Raw genomic sequence first — 22,739 nt, forward strand, 5'->3', positions numbered from 1 at the left:
TTCCTTGACATTTTATACAAGGGTGTTCTTAATTTCAAACTGATTATTACAAATACGCCATTCTATATACTTGTATTAAAATAGACACTTTTAACACAATTCGTATTAATTTACCATAAAATTGACTCATTGTGAATGTGAAAAATGTGTCTACTTGTTGCGTCCTGTGCCACCCGGTATGTAATTCAATGTTATTAAATTTCTGTACCTTGCTGTCTCTTTTTGACACATACGTTGGCAGTGTAGCCAACTATGCGTGCGAGGTGTGGGGTTTTCACAAAGCGCCTGATATCGAACAAATTCACTTCGACTTTTGTAAAAATATTTTAGGAGTTCGTAAATCTACAGCAAACGCAATGATCTATTCTGAGCTTGGTAGATTTCCTCTTCTCATTTTGCGTAAAATACGAATCTTAAAGTACTGGTGTAAATTGTTGAGGTCCAATAACTGTATATTATAGTGTTGATGTAGGAAGATCTTTGAAGTTATGCTATAGTCTGTTTCAATATAGCATACCAACTCAGGTAAAAAAAAAATAGCGTCGACTCAGGTATATTTTGATTTGATTTAAACATATTTTATTTGTAATTTACAATCTATTACAAAGGGATTGGGCACAAGTTTACCGACTTATATTAAGCCCTCTCCCGATACAATTTTACATTGAGAGAAAATTTACATGATGGCAGTTTTATTTACATATTTACAATCTAATTTTATAAGAAATAGAGAGAAAGAGAGACAGACAGACAGACGGAGACGGAGAGAGTGACGGAGAGAAAGGGGAAGAGAGGGGGAGTGGGAGGGGGGAAGAAGAGAGAGAGAGAGATTTTATAAGATATTGATACAAATAATCTTATATATTTGGATATACATGTATATCTAAATACTTATTAAAGACAAATAGTTTTGTGGTAGACCTAAGCGGACTCGGGCAACAATCACTTTGGTACACAGTTCGACGTTCCTTTCGTTCAAACTTGTCTAATGTCTATGATAATCCATGCCAGTGGTGTCTTTCTCCTTTTCTTTTCTGGTCCATCATTTATAACATTTTACACACACCCGAATGTCACCCGAGTCCGCAAAGACAAAAATGCAATGTACATTAATTCCAATAAAGATATCATTAAAATCTATTTGTATTTTTAATAAATAGTTGGGTTGATTGGCATATAGTTACATTTTCTTGATGAGAAAGTTCATTTTTTCCGAATAGCAGAAGTTGCAGGTCTAGTGGGATGAAATAATTTAGATCACGAAACAGTTGCAAACGCTGAACAGAGTAATTATTACATTCAAAAAAGAAATGATATGCATCTTCAACAGGGTGTCCACATTGGCAGTGTTTAAAATTAATCAAATTTGCATGAAATAAATCGTTGTTTAGGGTACTAGATCTGTTTCTTAATCTTGCATGCATAATGTTCTGTTTTCTGTCACCAATTTGATAGTAGAAGGGAACTTTTGTGTCTGTAAAATTTTAAAAAAAAACTCAGGTATATTAATCAGATATAGTTTTCTAAATCCAAAGCATTATCATTAAGATTATTTTACTATAGTATGATGAAATGATATTATATCTATAAATATATATAAAATTAATAAAAAAAAATCAAATTTCAAAGCACTCTGTCTAACCATATATTTGACTATTGATAATTAAAATATTATATTAAAATATATGGTTAAAAATAATTGAAATTGGAAATTGTTTTCTAAATTCAAAGCACTAATTACAGAGCTTATTATTGATAATGACATATATTGGAAGGGGGGGGGGGGGGGGGGGGGTCCTGTAATTTAGTGATAGTGCGAGATCCGTAGGCGGGAGCCGATTTTTTTTTCTTTTTTTTTTTTTGGCGCCTATGTTCAGTGTTAGGCGCAGGCGCACAGCCAAATCTCGCGAGACAAAGCTTCCGCTCCAGTTAACAAAAGGGGCATGTGATATGTAGCGAGACCTACCTATGCTTCAGATCTCTAATATACAAGTCCCTGTTTATATTAATCACACTTGTTGGCCAGGATGGAAGCGCGCGAGGGGTCTGGGGAGGAAAATCCATATGGTCGGGCAGGTGTTCCATACTTTCTCATGTCCGATCGGGTAATCAGGGAATCGAACCTCGACAACCTAGGTGAAAGGTAAGTGTGTTACCGCTGGGTCACCCGACCACTCTAAATTAAATTATTTCATTGATATCGTTTTCTGTTGGTAGTTGTTAGCGAATACACACATACACTTGTATTCTAGATTTGACTCAATTCAGCTGCCATAGATTCTCAGCTTCCATAGATTATATGGAAGCTGACTTGAGTCAAATCTAGAATACAGCATTTAACTCAGGTAAGGCATTGCCGTGCGGCCATGTAAGGTACATTGGGGCCTCCGTACAATCGACCGGTTGCCATCCACCATATTGTATAAACAGGTCGGGCGGTCTTGACGACGTTGAGGTGAAGTGTAATAAACAGAGTGTCATCTCCCTCATCTACGGTCTAGCTGACTCTGGACAGTTTAACAATCACCCTCAGGATACAATTACAGGATGGTAGCCAGGTGCATCTGTGAAATATGCACGTGCGGGTAAGTTAATTAATATAAGGTGTAAATCCGCGTACCTGTTCCTACTCCCAAGCGTACAATATTGTAGATCCCGTTGTTGAGGGGGAAATAGGCCACTGGCCAAGTTGTCTTTCGTCATCTCCAACCATCCCTTACATTTCTGTAGTTTAATTGTAAGTGTGGTTATGTAAATCGTTTTAATTGGTGAATTACCTAACCGATTTTGACCCATGGTCAGTGTAAGCGTAGAGCGTTAAATCACAGATTTTATCATGAATCTACATGTTGTATATTGATTGTGTGACAGGTTTTCGTGGTAATTGTATGTCGTAAACGACCATTACGCTGTCAATGTCCATACTCGGACCTTAATGACCACACTCATTAGGCTGTGTCCAGGTGCTCCTTCTGTAATATTGTACATATCTATCGTATTGTACCCCTTCCCCCTCCTGCACATTCACCCCCTCCCCCACCCTCACACAGCCCCTTAAACTTCACGTGGAAACATAGATATTTTCTGTCTGTATATGAAAGTGATATTTTCTTTGTCTTTGTTAAACATTTTGTAAGTGTTGTGTTTTCCCTGGTTGTTGAGGAGGTATTAATGTTGAAATATTATTTTTTAAATGTCCCATTGTTTCAGAATTGCTGAACTAAAATTAAATACCACCTTGCCTTTATATTGACAAACACCCCATTGTCCTCTCTAAAAACACAATGAACCTTTCATTTAGGATGCTTGAACTTGATAAAATAGGTTATAGTTTGAGATATAGGTATGTTAACAATCTCGTAATAGTGTTGAATTGTTTTAATGTAGATTACTCAATTGGACATAATAAACTTCAACTGAATTTAAAGTAATTATCAATTATTAATAAACTTTTTTTTTATTATCCTAACATTTATTACTGGTTATGTTCATGTGAAAATTAAAAAAAGAAATCCAATTTTTGATTTTTTGCCTGAAACCCCAAACATAAATTCTAGGTTTTATGATTTCAGATAAGTAATGAGACTTGTTAGTTAATTTTCACCACCATCAATACAATGTTGTACTGTTCAAAATTTAAGGGGAGTTTGGAGGGCCCGGTAGGGTTACACAAGATGATCGCATATCCCTCAGCCAATAACCAGTTTCCTAACATAGTATAATTTGATCACAATTTGTAAATCATCATAATAAATGGTTAACACATTTCAATGACTATGGTACTGATATGGTATACTCACCTGTGACCTTCCTTAATGTTTCCCCTGATGAAAGAACATCTAACAGACACATCACTAACTCCCAGTCAAAGGCTTAGTCGTAAACTAATTGGTCCTGGTCAGGGAAAGTGTTGAAGGTAATGGGCAGAGTCATTAATAATTTACCACAGGTAGGATAGCCAATACACTGTACAGCAGCTGTAGTCAAGGGAGATAACTCTGCTTGTCTTAAAGTGATATATATATGAGTGATCATGGCAGTATTTTCCTACACAAAGTCTGTAAAACGTGATCAGGCAATCCCCTAACTTAAAACAGAATTATTTGGTCATATATCCTGAAATCAGATGACAATACCCCCAACTCTTTCTGAGACATTTCTTATGTGTAATCGATATTATTCACACATGTGGTATTTGTAATATATGAGACTATCTAATTAAACCATTTAAGAGTATTTGAAGCTATATTATTTTGAGACAAATTTCAATGGAAGCCTTGTAAAGGTTGACTTGTCCAACATTGTATAACCTGTCTAATCTAGATCCTCTATGACCTGTCTAAAGCAGACCCTCTCTAATCTGTGTAAACCAGACCCTCTATAACCTGTCTAAACCAGACCCTCTCTAACCTGTCTAATCTATAGACCCTCTATAACATGTCTAAACCAGACTCTCTATAACTTGTCTAAAGCAGATCCTCTATAACCTGGCTAATCTATAGACCCTCTATAACCTGTCTAAATCAAACCCTCTATAATCTGTCTAATCTATAAACCCTCTATAACCTGTCTAATCTATAGACCCTCTATAATCTGTCTAATCTAGACCCTCTCTGACCTGTCTAATCTATAGACCCTCTATAACCTGTCTTAACCAGACTCTCTATAACCTGTGTAAACCAGACCCTCTATAACCTGTCTAAACCTAACCCTATATTACATGTCTGAATCAATCCCTATATGACATGTCAAAAGGTGAAAAAGTTGGTGAACAAATGGGTTTTTTTTTTCAAATCATAAAAACCTGTCATAAATGGCTGACACTGATTTATTTTATTCAAGAGAGAAAGAAATATTTTTTTAACAGGTTCATTTATGGATTGGTTGTCCTTGAGTAGGCCTCAGTATTGACGAGTTTTATGTAGACTTCATACACATAGAGAATAATTTGCTTTATCTCCAGTTGTTACCTGTCATGGTAGCTTTGATAATTTTGCCTTTCCAGATATAAAAGAGCATATTAATATAACTGTTATTTCCCCCATACCTACTGTTTAGATTTCTGATCCCTACAGTTTTAGATGAATATAAAAGGAGTTCATAAAAAAATCATGAAATATCCTGGAAGTGATTTCATTGGTCCATGGATTCTATTGTGATATTATGGAATGACATATTTCTCAGTGTTACTTTTCATTTCCATTATGATAATATGATTTACGACAGTTATTCTGAATATCACAAAAGGAGTTTAATTGTTCACTATTTCATGATTAAAGAGTAAAGTAGTGAATGACCAATATATTAGAAATGAAACTAAAACTAATATCAAAGTTCTTTTTTCAGTTTCTGAAATGTATATCAATTTATCATACATTTCGCTGTTAATTAGCTTAAGTATTTCTATTAAATTTTTACTGAAATAAAAAAAAAAAGACAATTAAAGGGAGATAATTTTTACAATTATGTACCAGTACCTAGGGTTTGTGGTATATAAATGTAGATTTATTACTGCAACATGTCATAAACATGTCAACCTTGTATGTATTTAAATGTTAATTTGTCATTTATTGAATTCCTTTTACAACTTGATGACAAATATTGGAGATCATATTCACATATTAAAAATAAATATTGCTTGACCAAGTACTTTGGCTTACAAAATTGCTTGTTTTAGGTTGACAATTTGTCACATTATGTTGAACGCTTTTCTTTCTCTTAACACCATGAACCAATCCAAATGTAAAGTTTTCTATTAGCAGCCTTAAACTGTTCTTTTAATTAGCCTAAACTGTAAATCGATGTTTGCTGGTTATTATGCTTTATAATTTTTTTCACATTTAAAAACTGAATTGGTCTATATAAAAAGTCTTCAACAATTGTTTTTTATTTCTTTACTTTTTTTAAAAAAATTTTTTTTAATTTTTGTTCATGTAAAGTGTAACAAAAAATAAAAAATAAGAATGAGATATATGGATATTAAAACTTGTTACATGATCATATTAAACATTCTTCTTGGTATTCACACTTTTGTTTAGAAAGTGTAATCCGGGTGTTTCATGGGTTGTCAGGTGGCACACTTGCCTTTCACCTATAGGCACCAGGGTTTGATTACCCAATCATATGTGAAAAGGTAATGTGGCCGACTTTGTGGGATTTCTCTGGGCACTCCGGTTTTCTCAAACAGTAAGACCCCTTGTGCGCTTCCAACCAAGCTAACAAAAGTGATTTAATAATAAATGTTGGTATAACTTGTTTCGCTATTGTCATAAGATAAATAAAGTTTGAATTCATACTAACTATGATGTTATACTCTGAATAAATAAGAACATATTGTTTTAAGGAAACAACATTTTTATTTTATCTGGCCCAATTCTTATGGTTGTGTATGTGGAATTTTTATATACAGAGAGTGTATACGAAATATTTGTTTAAATCTCCAAAGTGATACATAATATACATATTGTGTGTTGCTGGTGGGCTCACGACCGTTTAGTGTTCATTTACAATACTCTGGCCATACATATCTGTTTGAATACATCTGTGCTATGCAAATACTTTTCTTCTACCCTTTCACAGTGAAAATTTAACAGAGTTTTAAATGTTTTGAGTCGAACATGAAAATGAGAAGTTGTTTTTGTGTGCCTCGCTGCCTTGAATCGGTACACGGTATGATCATATAGATATATATGTAGAGTATTGATCGACTCATTGATTTTGTGAACTATATCCCTGATCCTTAATTCTTTGCAAGTGAAATCCTGTGAAAGGCCTATAATCTGTGTTATAATACCAAATCATTTTGTAAAGGGTGTCACCCAGCAAACTACATGTACATCGAAATTCTTTTTTTTTTCCGTTGATCGGTAGTCTAATTTAAATTACTGCTTGGCGATACAATGAGATATCGGGTGAACCATATAAAGGATTTCTATTCCACAATCCCCGAGTCTGCATAATGAATACAGTATGATAATAGAAGTATACAGATATCCATTATCATTAGAATTGAGACTTGGTTGGGATTATACCCGATGTGTAAACGCCCAGAAGTCATTAGAATAAAACCATGGTTACACATGGAATCAGTTTTACCTAACCTGGGTGTCACACTATTGAAGGACATTTTCTGCAGCAAAAATTTTCACAGGGGAAGTTTGTGGTATAAAATATCAAAATGGAGGATGTTTGATACCTAATGTTTCATAAACAGATACATGTACAAAAATTATGCACCAGTAGTAAATAAAATAAAATTTAGGGCTTCAAGATTTCCAGATCATCTCTCATAATAACTGATTAATTGATAAATATATGTAATATATTGTGATGTATCCAATATAATATATTGTGATGTATCCAATATAATATATTGTGATGTATCCAATATAATATATTGTGATGTATCCAATATAATATATTGTGATGTATACATGTAATATGTAATGATGTTTACAATGTAATAAATGTAATATATTGTGATGTATACATATGATATATTGTGATGTATACAATGTAATATATTGTGATGTATACAATGTAATATATTGTGATGTATACAATGTAATATATTGTGATGTATACAATGTAATATATTGTGATGTATACAATGTAATATATTGTGATGTATACATATGATATATTGTGATGTATACATATGATATATTGTTTGTGATGTATACAATGTAATATATTGTGATGTATACATATGATATATTGTTTGTGATGTATACAATGTAATATATTGTGATGTATACATATGATATATTGTGATGTATACATATGATATATTGTTTGTGATGTATACAATGTAATATATTGTGATGTATACATATGATATATTGTTTGTGATGTATACAATGTAATATGTTGTGATGTATACAATGTAATATATTGTTATGTATACAATGTAATATATTGTTATGTATACAATGTAATATATTGTGATGTATACAATGTAATATGTTGTGATGTATACAATGTAATATATTGTTATGTATAAAATGTAATATATTGTGATGTATACAATGTAATATGTTGTGATGTATACAATGTAATATATTGTGATGTGTAGAATGTTATATGTAATGATGTTTACACTGTAATAAATGTAATATATTGTGATGTATACAATGTAATATGTTGTGATGTATACATATGATATATTGTTTGTGATGTATACATATGATATATTGTTTGTGATGTATACATATGATATATTGTTTGTGATGTATACAATGTAATATATTGTTTGTGATGTATACATATGATATATTGTGATGTATACATGTACTATAGTGCTATGTGTATTTTAAAGTTGAGGTCTATACCAAATTTTCTATAAATGCTCGGGGAAATATCCCTAGATGATGTGATACACCATACGTGGTGTACACTTACCATATATAGGGTACACTTACCATATATAGTCACCCTGGGCCAGGAGCTCGAATTCTTACCTCGACACTGGGTCATTGTGTGGTCAATGTAAAGCTCTACATTTAAAGACATACCAGTAATTAAGATCAGGAGATTATATACATTATTATACACATTGTACGGTCAAGCCTTATCCCCTCCTAATTATATACACATTTGACATTCAAAGATTAATACACCAAGATTTAATCAACCTATGGGGCATTAACTCAACAATATTTAGAAGGGTCAACCTACCTGTATATATATTTGTGAACTTTTTTTGTTGTCTATGAAGTACATATGTATTTAATTTTTCTGATGTTAATTCCAGTAATATATGAAGTTTTCCAATCTCAGAAGTTTCTTACCAGTTATACAGTCCCTGCAGGTAGAGTGTAAGAATTATACATACGAAGAAGTGCTGATGATAAAATTGAAGAGGGGTGGTAATAGAGTGGGCTTTTTTGATATATCTGAATTCTTTATTTTTGTATGTTGTCATGTCCCCTGTATGTCCAGAAGACAACCTGATCAATGTTTGAAATGTAAATATCTTTAGTATGTACACAAAATAGATTTTCATTGTTAAAATCATATTTTAAGCCATGTTTTATTGTGACATTTCAGGCGGCATCGGTGTCCCCATCGCCCCACCAACGTCATCAACAAGACAAATCAGCCTTGTAACCTGACAGAATACACCAATGTGTACAAACAGCACCCCATGGTTCCTCGTGAGAGCTTCAAACCAGTCAACGAGGCCATCAGGGGGGAACCATTCATGGATGCCACAACACAAAGGTGAGTAATTATTTATCATTATATAGCGATAATTCATATCCAGAGACACGAGATATTCAATAATGGCAGGATAAAAAACTAAAATTATAATTTGTAATGAGAGTACAAGGCAAAAAATGTTTATTAGTGAGAACAAAAGATACTACAGTTAATTTGTAATGAGAGTCCAAGACAGGGTGTTTATCAATGGGAGCAATATAAAACACTATTAAGATGCTACAGATAATTTGTAAAGAAAGTCTGAGACACAATATATTTATATGAAAGCATAAAACACCACAGACACCTTAATGAGAGCATAAAACATTACATGTATGTAAGAGTCTTAGACAGAAGATATTTATGAATATGTGTTTAAGAGACTACAGTTGGTAATTTTAGACCGAGATATAAGATACTTATACAGCATGTACAGATATCTTGGTAAAGAGCCTGCAGTACCTTTTATTCAGATTTTTTGTGAAAGCAAATAAAAAACAACACTAGTAATGTATTGACACATTTATCTGAAGATGCTGTCTATCAAAATGACATTCAAGGTGTTTCTCTTCATCATTGTCTCCATAGCAACAATAACATTAGACAATAATATCTGGTAATTATCAAAACCATTATTCAATTCCTGTGTCTGCAATGAACCTCTGAGGAGTTCCATAGGTATTAAATATTCATAAACAATGTTATTCATTCATTTACTCAAATGATGGCTATATTGATGTGTATAGATAACTCCATCTGTTTGCTGTATTTCCCAGCCAGGTCATGCAATTGTCATTAAGCGTGAGCACAATCGATAGTCAGTGTTTTTATGGTATATAGGTTAATGACCTTTTGACCTATTGTAATTAAGCACGTCATATTTTTTCAATCAAGCATGAAATTTTGTCAGTGTAGGGATCTGTCACACAGGATGAACAAGGAGAATATACCTTAGACAGATACAATATTGAATAATATACAATTAAGGGTCTATATGAATTAACAGCTGATCCTAACACTAGCTTTACATTGATAACCCAGGTATTGGTGAACTTTTAAATGTTGAAGCAACATTTCAACATAACATAATATGTATTATAACAGAGAGCATGATAAATTAGATTTATTTAAATGCCTCTGCTAGGAATCAAACCCAGGACCTCTGTCTTACAAGTCTTCAAGCAATTGAGCTAAAGAGAGGTTTTCTCTAGACAACCTGTATATTGTGGCTAGTATTTTCTAGGGTTACATATTTTTTACTTAGTTATCCATCAGGAGTCCATCCTAATCCATCTCACACCAGAGATTGATAAATCATTTGTTCTCTTATTGCACTTTAAAGGAATTGTGGTATTTTCCACTTCAGGAGGCCTGAAGGTATAAGTTGTGATACTCTATTGATGGTCCCTGTGGGTGATACTCTATTGGTGGTCCCTGTGGGTGATACTCTATTGATGGTCCCTGTGGGTGATACTCTATTGATGGTCCCTGTGGGTGATACTCTATTGATGGTCCCTGAGGGTGACAGTCTAGTTTATTGCGTGTACACACCTGGGCTGAGTGTGGCTAAGTGGGCTGCGTTGACTGGGCTACGCCTGAGTTGACCACCAGCTTGCACGTCATTAATTATTGAGTTGTTGATCAACAATGCCGAGGTTCTATGGCGACAAACTCGCCCTGAACCATCACAGAATGCTGCGGTTTCTCCAACCTCATTATTCATTCATAGATACCATGAGTTTGATGGGATGGAACTGTGAGTGTCTAAGAGGGGTGAACGAGTTAGAGAGGATATTAACACCTAAAATCAATCTCCTCAAAAGGGAACTTGTTAATTTTTTATTACATTTAGTCTGCTACTTTTGTTTTACAGATTATGTAATAAAACATTGATTAATAAAGTTCTTAACAAATCTGAAAAGCCAGTGGTGGCTGAGGAATAGACTGTATTGTTTTTGTGAAACTGGTCAGTTTTCCCCGTCGGGCCCCTAGGTGTAGCAGCTTTAGATCTGAAATAATTGTATTACTTATGTACCTGTATGTCTATACATCATCATCAGCCGTACTTGGCAGACTCGTGTTTGGCCTCGAGATCTACATAATACTGGTACTCGCCTGCTGTTAGTACCACTCGATTTATCAACAAACTGTAAAAAGTTGCTCTTTAGAAAAAAATGTCTTCAAACCTTGGAAGAGCGGATAGAAGATCTGGACAAGGTTCCATGGATGATCAATATGAGAGAAAATTTCAAGATTCTCTTCGTTCTGGAATTAGAGACTTTGATGGGTTTGACACCAAACTGGAGGAGCAAAGCCGGACAAGAAATGGTGATAGAAGTAATGGATCTCCGAAAAACAAAAGTTCCTGGATAGTTTCTGATTCAAAACAGGACATTCCAAAAAGAGGAAGGCAAGGCGAGAAGGGGAATTTCAAATCTGTCAGGGCACCATATTTGGTGGACGAACCTGATGCTGGGCCAAAAATGTCACTGAGTCCAAAGTTCCAGGGTTCTGATGATGGTTACTTCAGTGCCAAGGAAGAAGGGGGAGCATTGTCTCCAAGAGCAAATGGTAACAAAAGACAAAATGGACACAAACAGAAGGATGAGGTGTATAAAACATCTCCTTACTTCATGGAGGAGGTGAGCATGAACTCATACAAAAGGGAGGGAGTCGCTGGCACCCCAAGACAGGGTAAAGGTCAACAACAAAATCTGTTCCAACCAAAATCACTCAAAAGTGATGCTGGTCCACAAGACTCAAAAAGCAGAGACAACAGGACAACAGGTTATCAAGCATCATGGGAGACATCTCGCAGCATGCCACAACTAGGGGGAGGTAAGGCTCGGCAGGGAGAGAGACCGGAAGACATGGGGAAAGGAGCTCCTTACCATACTGATGACAGTCAAATCAACTCACGACACTTGGAGAAAACATTCATCAAGGGTTACCAGGGCAAAAAGGTTCAATGGCAGGACATCAGTGATAGTTCTCCATACTGTTACTGGGATCAGCGCAGCAAACAGCAGGCAGAGGTACCGAAACTTTGGTCGTCAGACATATCAAACCTCAACAGTAATGGAAAGGAAACAACTGGAAATGACAGAAAAGTCTGGAATAAAAATCAGTTTAATTCAACAAGGGAAAAACCCAAGCTGGATCAAATCTTAGACATGTGTGATCGTGGGACACAGACAAGCATCATAGCCGTAGACGATGAGGATTGGCTACAGGACAGTTACACTGATGACATTCAGGGTTCAAACACACAAAATGATTTCCAATCTGGTCAACAGGATCGCTCTGCACAAGGGAAGGTCACCAGTATGTTTGCACCTAATGATGTTTTTGGTGCACGCTCTGAGGGTATTCGTGCCTAAGACTAGAGTGAATTTATAGCATAATGTGATAAGAGGTTGGTCAGAACAGATCTGATATCATGGATACGAAGTAGTGTTGGTAAAAGACAAGTATGTGTACTCTAACTGTGATGGGAATGTAAACAGGTACATGGCTAACAACACTGGTATCGAGTGATGCTGTACTTAAGAACCTTTATTAACCTCCTTTTATGGAAAAAATCAGCAAACATTGTATGGTCTAAATCTAGTGAAATGTCCTGTAGGCAGATCAAACAGTGATTTTTTAGGGCCAGTGTTTTTTTACTCTGGAATACATATAATGAACTTTTAAACTTTTCACCTATTATAACTGTTGTATACCTATTGTAACATAAATGTTGTGTATTGTGGAGTTTTATTGAGGAACTGTTTGTGTTACTGTTCTGTCAAATTTCCATGTGCAGCTAATTCTTGAAATTCTTTATTGGTTAGAGTTCCAATATTTCGTTCCAAGCCACCATACCAGTGTAGTAATCTGACCACAATACCAGTACTGTATGTTAGATATGGTTGTTCTGTATAAAAATCAAGTAAGTTGTAGTATGTCTAGAATCAGCTGATCTATTTTGTAGGTTTCACATATATAATGTCTAATTTTCATTAAAATCTCAGTAGTAGTCATTCCTAAACAACATCGCTAATTAGTTTTAATGATGTTTCAGTTGATACCTACTGACATTGATAAATTCATTGCTCACCTTATATTAAAATATTTTATTTATTTATTTATTTATGGGTTTTACGTCCGCTATTACAGCCTTACGGCCTTTCAGCTGACGAGTATTAAAAAAAATATTTAATGTACATGTACAGTATTTATCCACATTTAGCGTCTGCCTCTTGTCTAAGGTAATTTTAAAACACTTGCTATGTTCTACATTTTGGTGTAAGTACCAGGTACATGTATAGTCATGTCTGTTTTACCAGGTACATTTCAAAATCTATTTTATTTTCTTATAATATCTGTTCTATTCTTATTAATCCCCCAATATAAGAGAGGGAGAATCTAGATAGTTTACCCTGATTTAGAGACTCCAGATAGTTTACCCTAATTTAGAGAGAGACTCCAGATAGTTTACCCTAATTTAGAGAGAGACTCCAGATTGTTTACCCTAATTTAGAGAGAGACTCCAGATAGTTTACCCTAATTTAGAGAGAAACTCCAGATAGTTTACCGTAATATAGAGAGACTCCAGATAGTTTACCCTAATTTAGAAAGACTCCAGATAGTTTACCCTAATTTAGAGACTCCAGATAGTTTATCCTAATTTAGAGAGAGACTCCAGATAGTTTACCCTAATTTAGAGAGACTCCAGATAGTTTACCGTAATTTAGAGAGACTCCAGATAGTTTACCCTAATTTAGAGAGAGACTCCAGATAGTTTACCCTAATTTAGAGAGAACTCAAGATAGTTTACCCTAATTTAGAGAGACTCCAGATAGTTTACCCTAATTTAGAGAGAGACTCCAGATAGTTTACCCTAATTTAGAGAAACTCCAGATAGTTTACCCTAATTTAGAGAAACTCCAGATAGTTTACCCTAATTTAGAGAGACTCCAGATAGTTTACCCTAATTTAGAGAGACTCCAGATTATTTACCCTAATTTAGAGAGACTCCAGATAGTTTACCCTAATTTAGAGATTCCAGATAGTTTACCCTAATTTAGAGAGACTCCAGATAGTTTACCCTAATTTAGAGAGAAACTCCAGATAGTTTACCGTAATATAGAGAGACTCCAGATAGTTTACCCTAATTTAGAGAGACTCCAGATAGTTTACCCTAATTTAGAGAGAAACTCCAGATAGTTTACCCTAATTTAGAGAGACTCCAGATAGTTTACCCTAATTTAGAGAGACTCCAGATAGTTTACCCTAATTTAGAGAGAAACTCCAGATAGTTTACCCTAATTTAGAGAGACTCCAGATAGTTTACCCTAATTTAGAGAGACTCCAGATAGTTTACCCTAATTTAGAGAGACTCCAGATAGTTTACCCTAATTTAGAGAGAGACTCCAGATAGTTTACCCTAATTTAGAGAGACTCCAGACAGTTTACCCCAATTTAGAGAGACTCCAGATAGTTTACCCTAATTTAGAGATACATTGTACTCCAGATAGTTTACCCTAATTTAGAGAGACTCCAGATTGTTTACCCTAATTTAGAGAGAAATTCCAGACAGTTTACTCTAATTTAGAGAGATTCCAGTATGTTTATGGCTAGATCATGTTTTCTAAAATACATGTATACCTTGGTCGTAGGCATTGTAAGAGATATTAAGACTAGGAGCGAAGAATCACAAATCAAGCCTTCTCATGGCCCTTCTCTAGCATCTAGTACTGTATACTGTCCAGTATATATACTTGTACAGTTTGTATTCATAAATAAAATGTTTATATTTTCTGTTTCTTTTCTTGTGTTGTTGATTGAAAAAGAAATACACAAAAATGATGAGAATGTTATATTCTATTAAAAACACAAGGCTAGATCTGTTCTGGATACCTTTGCAAATGGAAATCTGGGTTGTGAATCTAGTGGACAACACATACTTCACTCAACTTCAAAACTTGGAGGACATTCCTAGCGTCAACACTTTTTGCAGTAAATGAACTGCTTCATGCCAAAATGATATCAAGTTCTTGGAATAATGTGTAGATAAATGTGTATATGTTTTTAATAAAAAAAGAGCAAAAACACCACCATTACAGTACATATAATACACCAACCTTTACATTAGTAGACAAGGCTGATACTGACTGTTAAACCACTGACCAAAACTGACCAAAACTAACCAATTCTGTAGCCAGTGTGTCCACTTTCATCCTGTTTCAGACAAGACTACATCAAACACCCGATGGAAAAGCCGTTTGTTCGAGTACAGGATCAGTACAAGAAGCCAGACGGAGTTATGGACAACATCACCTCCTATAAAAAAGACTACATTGGTAAGTCTTCATTGGTAGCTTTACCATATACATGTTGATGTCACAGTCATGTGATCGTCCCAGGTGGGAGGGTGGATATGTTATAGGGGTGTAGTCATGTGATCTACCCCCAGGTGGGAGGGTAGATATGTTATAGGGGTGTAGTCATGTGATCGTTCCAGGTGGGAGGGTAGATATGTTATAGGGGTGTAGTCATGTGATCGTCCCAGGTGGGAGGGTAGATATGTTATAGGGGTGTAGTCATGTGATCGTCCCAGGTGGGAGGGTAGATATGTTATAGGGGTATAGTCATGTGATCTACCCCCAGGTGGGAGGGTAGATATGTTATAGGGGTGTAGTCATGTGATCTACCCCCAGGTGGGAGGGTAGATATGTTATAGGGGTGTAGTCATGTGATCTACCCCCAGGTGGGAGGGTGAATATGTTATAGTGGTGTAGTCATGTGATCTACCCCCAGGTGGGAGGGTAGCTATGTTATAGAGGTGTAGTCATGTGATCTACCCCCAGGTGGGAGGGTGAATATGTTATAGTGGTGTAGTCATGTGATCGTTCCAGGTGGGAGGGTAGCTATGTTATAGGGGTGTAGTCATGTGATCGTCCCAGGTGGGAGGGTAGCTATGTTATAGAGGTGTAGTCATGTGATCTACCCCCAGGTGGGAGGGTAGATATGTTATAGTGGTGTAGTCATGTGATCGTTCCAGGTGGGAGGGTAGCTATGTTATAGGGGTGTAGTCATGTGATCTACCCCCAGGTGGGAGGGTAGCTATGTTATAGAGGTGTAGTCATGTGATCTACCCCCAGGTGGGAGGGTGAATATGTTATAATGGTTTAGTCATGTGATCGTTCCAGGTGGGAGGGTAGCTATGTTATAGGGGTGTAGTCATGTGATCGTCCCAGGTGGGAGGGTAGCTATGTTATAGAGGTGTAGTCATGTGATCTACCCCCAGGTGGGAGGGTAGATATGTTATAGTGGTGTAGTCATGTGATCGTTTTAGGTGGGAGGGTAGCTATGTTATAGGGGTGTAGTCATGTGATCTACCCCCAGGTGGGAGGGTAGATATGTTATAGGGGTGTAGTCATGTGATCTACCCCCAGGTGGGAGACAAGATTTTATTGTTTTCTGATTCTAACATTAATCTTCCACAAAGACACAAATTTCGAAAGAATTCATAAATTCTTTCATTTTTCGTGAATACACATTCACCACACTTATATTGCTCAATAAGCATTACATATACAAATGTACTGTAAATATGTTAATACATTGAATCGAAAAGTTCGGATTTTTACCTATGAATTCTGTAAGACCTTGCCTACATGTATGTAGATGTGAACATCTCCTTTGACGTATAGGCCTACATTATATATCGTCCTTTAGTGTCTGTGTTCCTGTTATATACAAAGGGAACGCGTATAGTCATCCTATGGCAAATATTATCGCCGGTTGCTTAGTCACATATAGGCTTGAGCTTACCTTTCTGATATTTTAAATATTGATCCTGGCAATAGGGAGTTTCACTAATTCTTTATAGATCTTGTAAGGGAATTGTTAGCGCAGACAAATGTCGTCACTGTTACTTCTAGACTACGGTGGTTAGTCCTGTCATCTACTCAGGCCAACTTACATTGATCTAAAGAAAACAAAACGCTCTTCTGATAAGATTGAATCTTCATACAATACTGTGTGGGCCACGCTCCATCCCAGCTCGCCCTAGATAACAATCATTTTAAACATTATTACAATTACTTTCGTTGAGGGGCACCTGTCTTTGTGCCATGTTATATAGAATATTTGTCATCAGGAAAATGTTTTCGTCAGGTTTTAAATGTTACCTATTACATGTAAGATATACTGATTGTAGGTAGATGGTTGATATACCCACTCTACCTACAGGCACTAACAGATCCTAGTGGAGTAATAACACTTTAAATTATGTGCTACTTATAATAAAGGCCACTTCATTGAGTGGGTATACAGGTAGAATACCTTTGTAATATACACTACACAACATGTTCTCACATACCTGGTATAAAAATGAATACATAAATTCTTATCTTTCCTGCACTGAGGAAACTCCTTACAGGATTTTATACTAATATAGTACAGTACCCTACCTGTAAGGTTTCATGAGTGAATGTTTTATAGATCCAATTCTTGAAAGTGTTGTGTACCAAGGGTATTAAGCCTGCATAATATTGACACTACATATTATATAGTGGATAGCTATAGGTAAAAAGACATAGGAACTTATCGCAACCAAGTCTATAGTTATTGATTCACTTAGCTTCAGTATTGATTGTTCTAAAGCTCGGTCTGAGATCATATAGAACCTCCATGGTATACATCTAAGTAAACAAGCATATTTTGATCTTGTCAACAATCAGTGAAATATATATATATCTACTTCATACAGAAATTGATTAATTAATAAGACAAATGCTTCACTAGAAATTAGAATCCTATATACCAGTTAACCTACCTATATATTGAACAGTCTCATTGTCAATAAGACATCATTTAATAAATCCATATTAAACCTCGGGATGTTTCTACTCTTAACTGATAAGGTGGCCTTAATTAAGTCTATAGTGGTTGATTGTCTATATAATTATAGGTTTACCTGTAACATATTTACAAAAGGAAGCAAGGGTGTTTATTTTATATACAAAATGTCAACAACTCGGTGTGAGTCTCATTTGTTTGCGTGACTAGAGAAGGGTACATGTGTATTGGCTGGAGGGGGCTAATCAGTGTATTGTAAACAGGCAGCACAACACACAGAATTGTTTACCTGTTGCTAAGGAGTGTGTATTATGTGTGGAATCTATTTCAGGGGAGACAACTCTTAAAACTAAACATATAGAATTAATTCAAACAGTTATATATTTCAGAGAGAATTAAGATATAACATAATCATTTCATTGCATTTACAAAATTCTTTATTGAAATGTGCAAGTGATTTATGATATATGCAAAGACCTAAAGAATTATAGGGATTTTCAAGGTAACAAGATTTCCTGATATAGATACAAATTATAGAACACTTATTCTCAGAAATGTGTTAAATTTCATTGTCAATTATATTATATTCATTTCTCATTTACACAGAGAAGCGAGGAGCACCTGCCAGACCTGTGAAACTTGATGGACACAGACAGGTTACAGGCAAATTTGAAGGGGAGCCTACATACAAATGTAAGATGATCAAATGTGACATCTCAAAAATATCAATAGTTTTTCTGTTTCTACATAAAAGTAAGAAATCATATTCAACTGCAAACGTTTTAAAGTGGTTTTATTTTATGCTGTTTTAGGGTAATAAACAAGATTCCTTTTAAAGTAAAGATTTGTTTTCTCTATCTTAATGGTGGTGTGTATTCAAAATATCAATCCTAATGACTTGTGTAGATATCAACAAATACATTAATAAACATATTTAAAAATAATTTTCCTTGACTTAATAATAAAATATTCTATGAAATTATGATAATGAAGTTTCCTGAAGAATGTGTGAGATCTTAAACCATGGCCAAAATGCTGAGTATCCATCCAAAATAATGGTTTAAATGTAGATAATATAATAACCATGTACAAACACGACCAGTAAAAAGATAATTTCATTTTTCAGCTGACTTCAAAAAGTGGGATCTGTCAGGCCGTGTAGGACCAGTATCGAATACAGATGCCTGGGAGAGACCCAATGCCAGGTTTGAGGGTGAGAGTACCATGCACCATGACTACATGCAGCATGCCCAGCCCAGGCGCGGCCTCATCAAACCTACAGAGGCCACACGCATGTCTGACCAGCCATTCTTTGACCGCACAGACTACCGCGATTCCTACATCAAACACCCTATGGAGAAACGATTTGTTCATGCAACGGAAGGATACAAACCCCCAAAGGCAGCCTTCGACGGACAGACAACCTCCAAACGAGACTACCTAGGTCACACTGGAGAGAAGACACAAAGCTTCAAGCCTGAAGGAGTGCCATTCCAATCTGATGCTCCTTTAGAAGACAGCACCACAAACCGCAACGACTATAAGAAATGGCCAGCACAACGCCCATATTACCACGCTCCAGATCAGTACAAGGCCCCAGAGGGAAAGATGGAGAGCAACACGACACACAACGCCACCTACAGACAATTTCCCATCCAAAGGAGCCTGGCCAAGCGCCCAGATTCTGCCAACAAGGCTAGGAATGCTGCATTTGATGGCAGCACCAGCTATGCCAACGACTACATCAAGTGGGACATGGGTCAGAAGAATATGCCAATGGTACGTGATGAGTACCACCCAACTGATGCACCCTTCGAGGGCATGTCAACACAGAAGGCCCACTACATTGCCCATCCACAGCAGCCATTGAGGAGCTTCAAGCCAGATAACACTGCTCTACAAAGCAATGCCAAATTCGAAGATGGTACTATGTATCGTACTGACTACACAGCCAAGAAAGTGGGTCTCTGTCCAGCAATTTCTCTGGATGGCCCTACATCAGGTTTCCAATTTACTACCCTCGACAGTAGAGGTCACAGAGTGTATCAGCCTGTCATGGAAACCATCACCCCATTAAATGCTGCCCGGCAAACTCCAAACAAGCTAACAATGTCGGTAGCTTAAGGGGAGGTAATCAGACTTTAGCCCAAACTAGCAATCTAATTATATTGTCTGTGATATGATAATTAGACACCATTTTATGTTGTCACACCATGTGACAGGTACAGTAGCTTCCACAAGTCACATAGATAATATGCATCACATACTAAGGTTGTTGTACACCTTACAGTTCTTCAAAAGGATACAGCAACTTTTGCGAGTGGAAAAACAAATAATTTCTTGATATTTATTATGAGAACTATACGACAGATACGCATTTGGCATGCCAAGCTCAAGTGCTTGTGATGGATATTTTCTTGTGATCTGTTAAATGTTTCTGCTAATTAATTTGTAATTACTGAAACAAGATGGAATTCTGTACCTTTATCCCTTGTCGTGTTTCGTTTGGAATATGACGGGAATGAATTTAGAATATTTTGTTATTGAAATATCATACTGTGTACCCTTTGTACTGTTGTAATATTTTGTACAGATCATATATTAGAATTATTAACTGGATATTTCTATTACAAAAACTATTTTTTGTTTGAATTTATAGGATTTTCAAACTATTTTCATCTATGTAATATTTTTTTAACATTGCTTCCGTTCAGAGACATAACAGATTTGTGGGCGTATTGACTTGTCTCATTATCATAATTATATGTGTACCTGTGCTAATATATTGAATGCTTTGATTTAAAGCATATGCTTAATATTAAAGGCCAAAGATCTATGTAAATGAAAGTACAGTATATTACAATTTTTTTGTGCAAGAAAAGCCACCGCCCACTATGTTTAAATAATAAGCTGAACATGTTTGTATATCACCTTCCTCAGGGCTGGCGTGTACTTTCCTATTTGTGTGTTTTTGTTAAATAACTCCTTATACTGCTGAAGTACATGAGTATAGATTTATATACCTATTATAATATAGGTGTATTATAATAGATTATGATATAATTCTGTGACAAATTCACTCCGTCCATTATTTTATAAGACAACACTATTATTGGTGGTTACTGTTGAAATTGTTATAATTTTGAGAATAAATCAGACTTTTATTGATTTATTCCTCAGGAACACAAAGTTTTACAAACTTCTTTTCACTTATTTATATGTTTGCCTTTAAAAACTCGTTAAGGAATATAATTTATTTGATATTTTTTGTGCCTTTAAGTTTGAAAAAACATTAGACTTCCCTTTTTTTTTTAGAAAAAAGCCTATTATTTCTATAACTTGTATTACATAGTTCACAAAAAACTTTAACACAAACTATATTTGCTTATTTGATAATTGCACACTTTGTTCGTGAAAGTGCTACCTATGTTTTAATTAATTCCAAACCACACTATGAGAACGTTCTCCTATGGAGTATAAACAGCATGCCTTGTTCTGATTTTCACTAGCCTCTTTAGCTGTGGAGTAGATGTTATGTTTTAGACATATTATTATTTATCCCCTGTTAGTGTACAACATTAGTTACTGGGTATTTATTTTTTAGGAAACCTTATCTGTGATATATATATACGATCTTTGTTCTTAAACATTGATGATGGGGACATTGATATTCAGACTTATATTATATTAAGTAAGAAATTAACAGGGTTATGTGTCCTGCCCTTTTCTACTGTATACAGGCCTTTCGATGTTACTACTTCTGTAAAAGTGGTGTTTTCATCATTACTTATTTCAGACAATAATAGTTTTTGGGCCTTTTTAGAAATTTGAAAGGTTTTTAAATTATTCCAAGTAATGTTAGAGAGAAGTATTATGCCATATACATTAGTGACCATGGGTAACGATCACATGAACTTCACACAAATTCTCAACCATCAGTATACATACAAAACATGATTGTATATTTACACTTGCAAAGTTGTGTCACTATATAACAATGCCAGACCGATTTGTTTACCATTCTTGCATGGAAACATTGACCTTTGAACTTGGTATGAAAATATGACAGGGTACGGAACTACTTTCGCCAAGCACATGGCTTTGTTTACATTTTAAATTGGGTAAAATTTGATGACATTTTAGTAATGTAAATAAAACTGCTTGTGATTTCATTTTTTAAAGAAATTATGTACAAATTAACATATTTCATTTCATTGGTATATTCATTTAAACTGGAAAAGTAAATAAATACCTGCCTAATAGACGTGTTTTGTTTTGAGTGTTTATTTCTTATTCATCCTGTATGAGCCCCTGCCTGTATTATTTATTAACCGTATTTATCCTGTATGACCCCATGGGCCTGTTTATTTCTTGACTGTATTTATCCTGTATGACCCCATGGGCCTGTTTATTTCTTGACTGTATTTATCCTATATGAGCCACTGGCCTGTTTATTTCTTGACTGTATTTATCCTTTATGACCCCATGGGCCTGTTTATTTCTTGACTGTATTTATCCTATATGGCCCCATAGGCTTGTTTATTTCTTTACCGTATCTATCCTGTACTGGGCCCAGGTTATGAGCTTTTACTCAAAGTTCAGGATGGGATATTATTGCAGTACTATGATATAGTATATTAGTGGCAATCAATTAAACTAAACTGCTATAAAACATATTTTGGCTTATTAGC

The 22,739-nt window shown here is 35.3% G+C and overlaps 1 protein-coding gene and 1 long non-coding RNA gene across 3 annotated transcripts; both read left to right on the top strand.

Annotated features, from left to right (window-relative positions):
* Positions 1-2,012: 2,012 nt before the first annotated feature.
* Positions 2,013-22,312, top strand: LOC117335224 (stabilizer of axonemal microtubules 1-like). Of its 2 annotated transcripts, none has more exons than XM_033895213.1 (5): positions 2,013-2,143; positions 9,049-9,222; positions 15,433-15,545; positions 18,655-18,741; positions 19,175-22,312. In XM_033895213.1, exons 1-5 carry the CDS (start codon positions 2,028-2,030, stop codon positions 20,170-20,172), a joined length of 1,488 nt encoding a protein of 495 aa, XP_033751104.1. In that variant the 5' UTR covers positions 2,013-2,027; the 3' UTR covers positions 20,173-22,312. The 2 variants fall into 2 exon arrangements, with proteins under 2 accessions (XP_033751104.1, XP_033751105.1); XM_033895214.1 differs by lacking the exon at positions 2,013-2,143 and adding an exon at positions 2,415-2,585.
* Positions 13,397-15,003, top strand: LOC117335225. Its single transcript, XR_004534315.1, has 2 exons — positions 13,397-13,499; positions 13,530-15,003. It is a non-coding gene; the product is annotated as an uncharacterized LOC117335225 (long non-coding RNA).
* Positions 22,313-22,739: the final 427 nt, after the last annotated feature.

The sequence above is a fragment of the Pecten maximus genome, chromosome 9, assembly GCF_902652985.1.
Source record: "Pecten maximus chromosome 9, xPecMax1.1, whole genome shotgun sequence".
NCBI classification, from domain to species: Eukaryota; Metazoa; Mollusca; class Bivalvia; order Pectinida; family Pectinidae; genus Pecten; species Pecten maximus.

Excerpts from the sequence above, each read along its gene's own strand:
- LOC117335224 (XM_033895213.1), top strand. The coding sequence starts at position 2,028 with ATGGAAGCGCGCGAGGGGTCTGGGGAGGAAAATCCATATGGTCGGGCA. Across the intron at positions 15,546-18,654 it reads CTATAAAAAAGACTACATTG|AGAAGCGAGGAGCACCTGCC; the intron begins GTAAGTCTTCAT and ends TCATTTACACAG. Across the intron at positions 18,742-19,174 it reads AGGGGAGCCTACATACAAAT|CTGACTTCAAAAAGTGGGAT; the intron begins GTAAGATGATCA and ends TTCATTTTTCAG.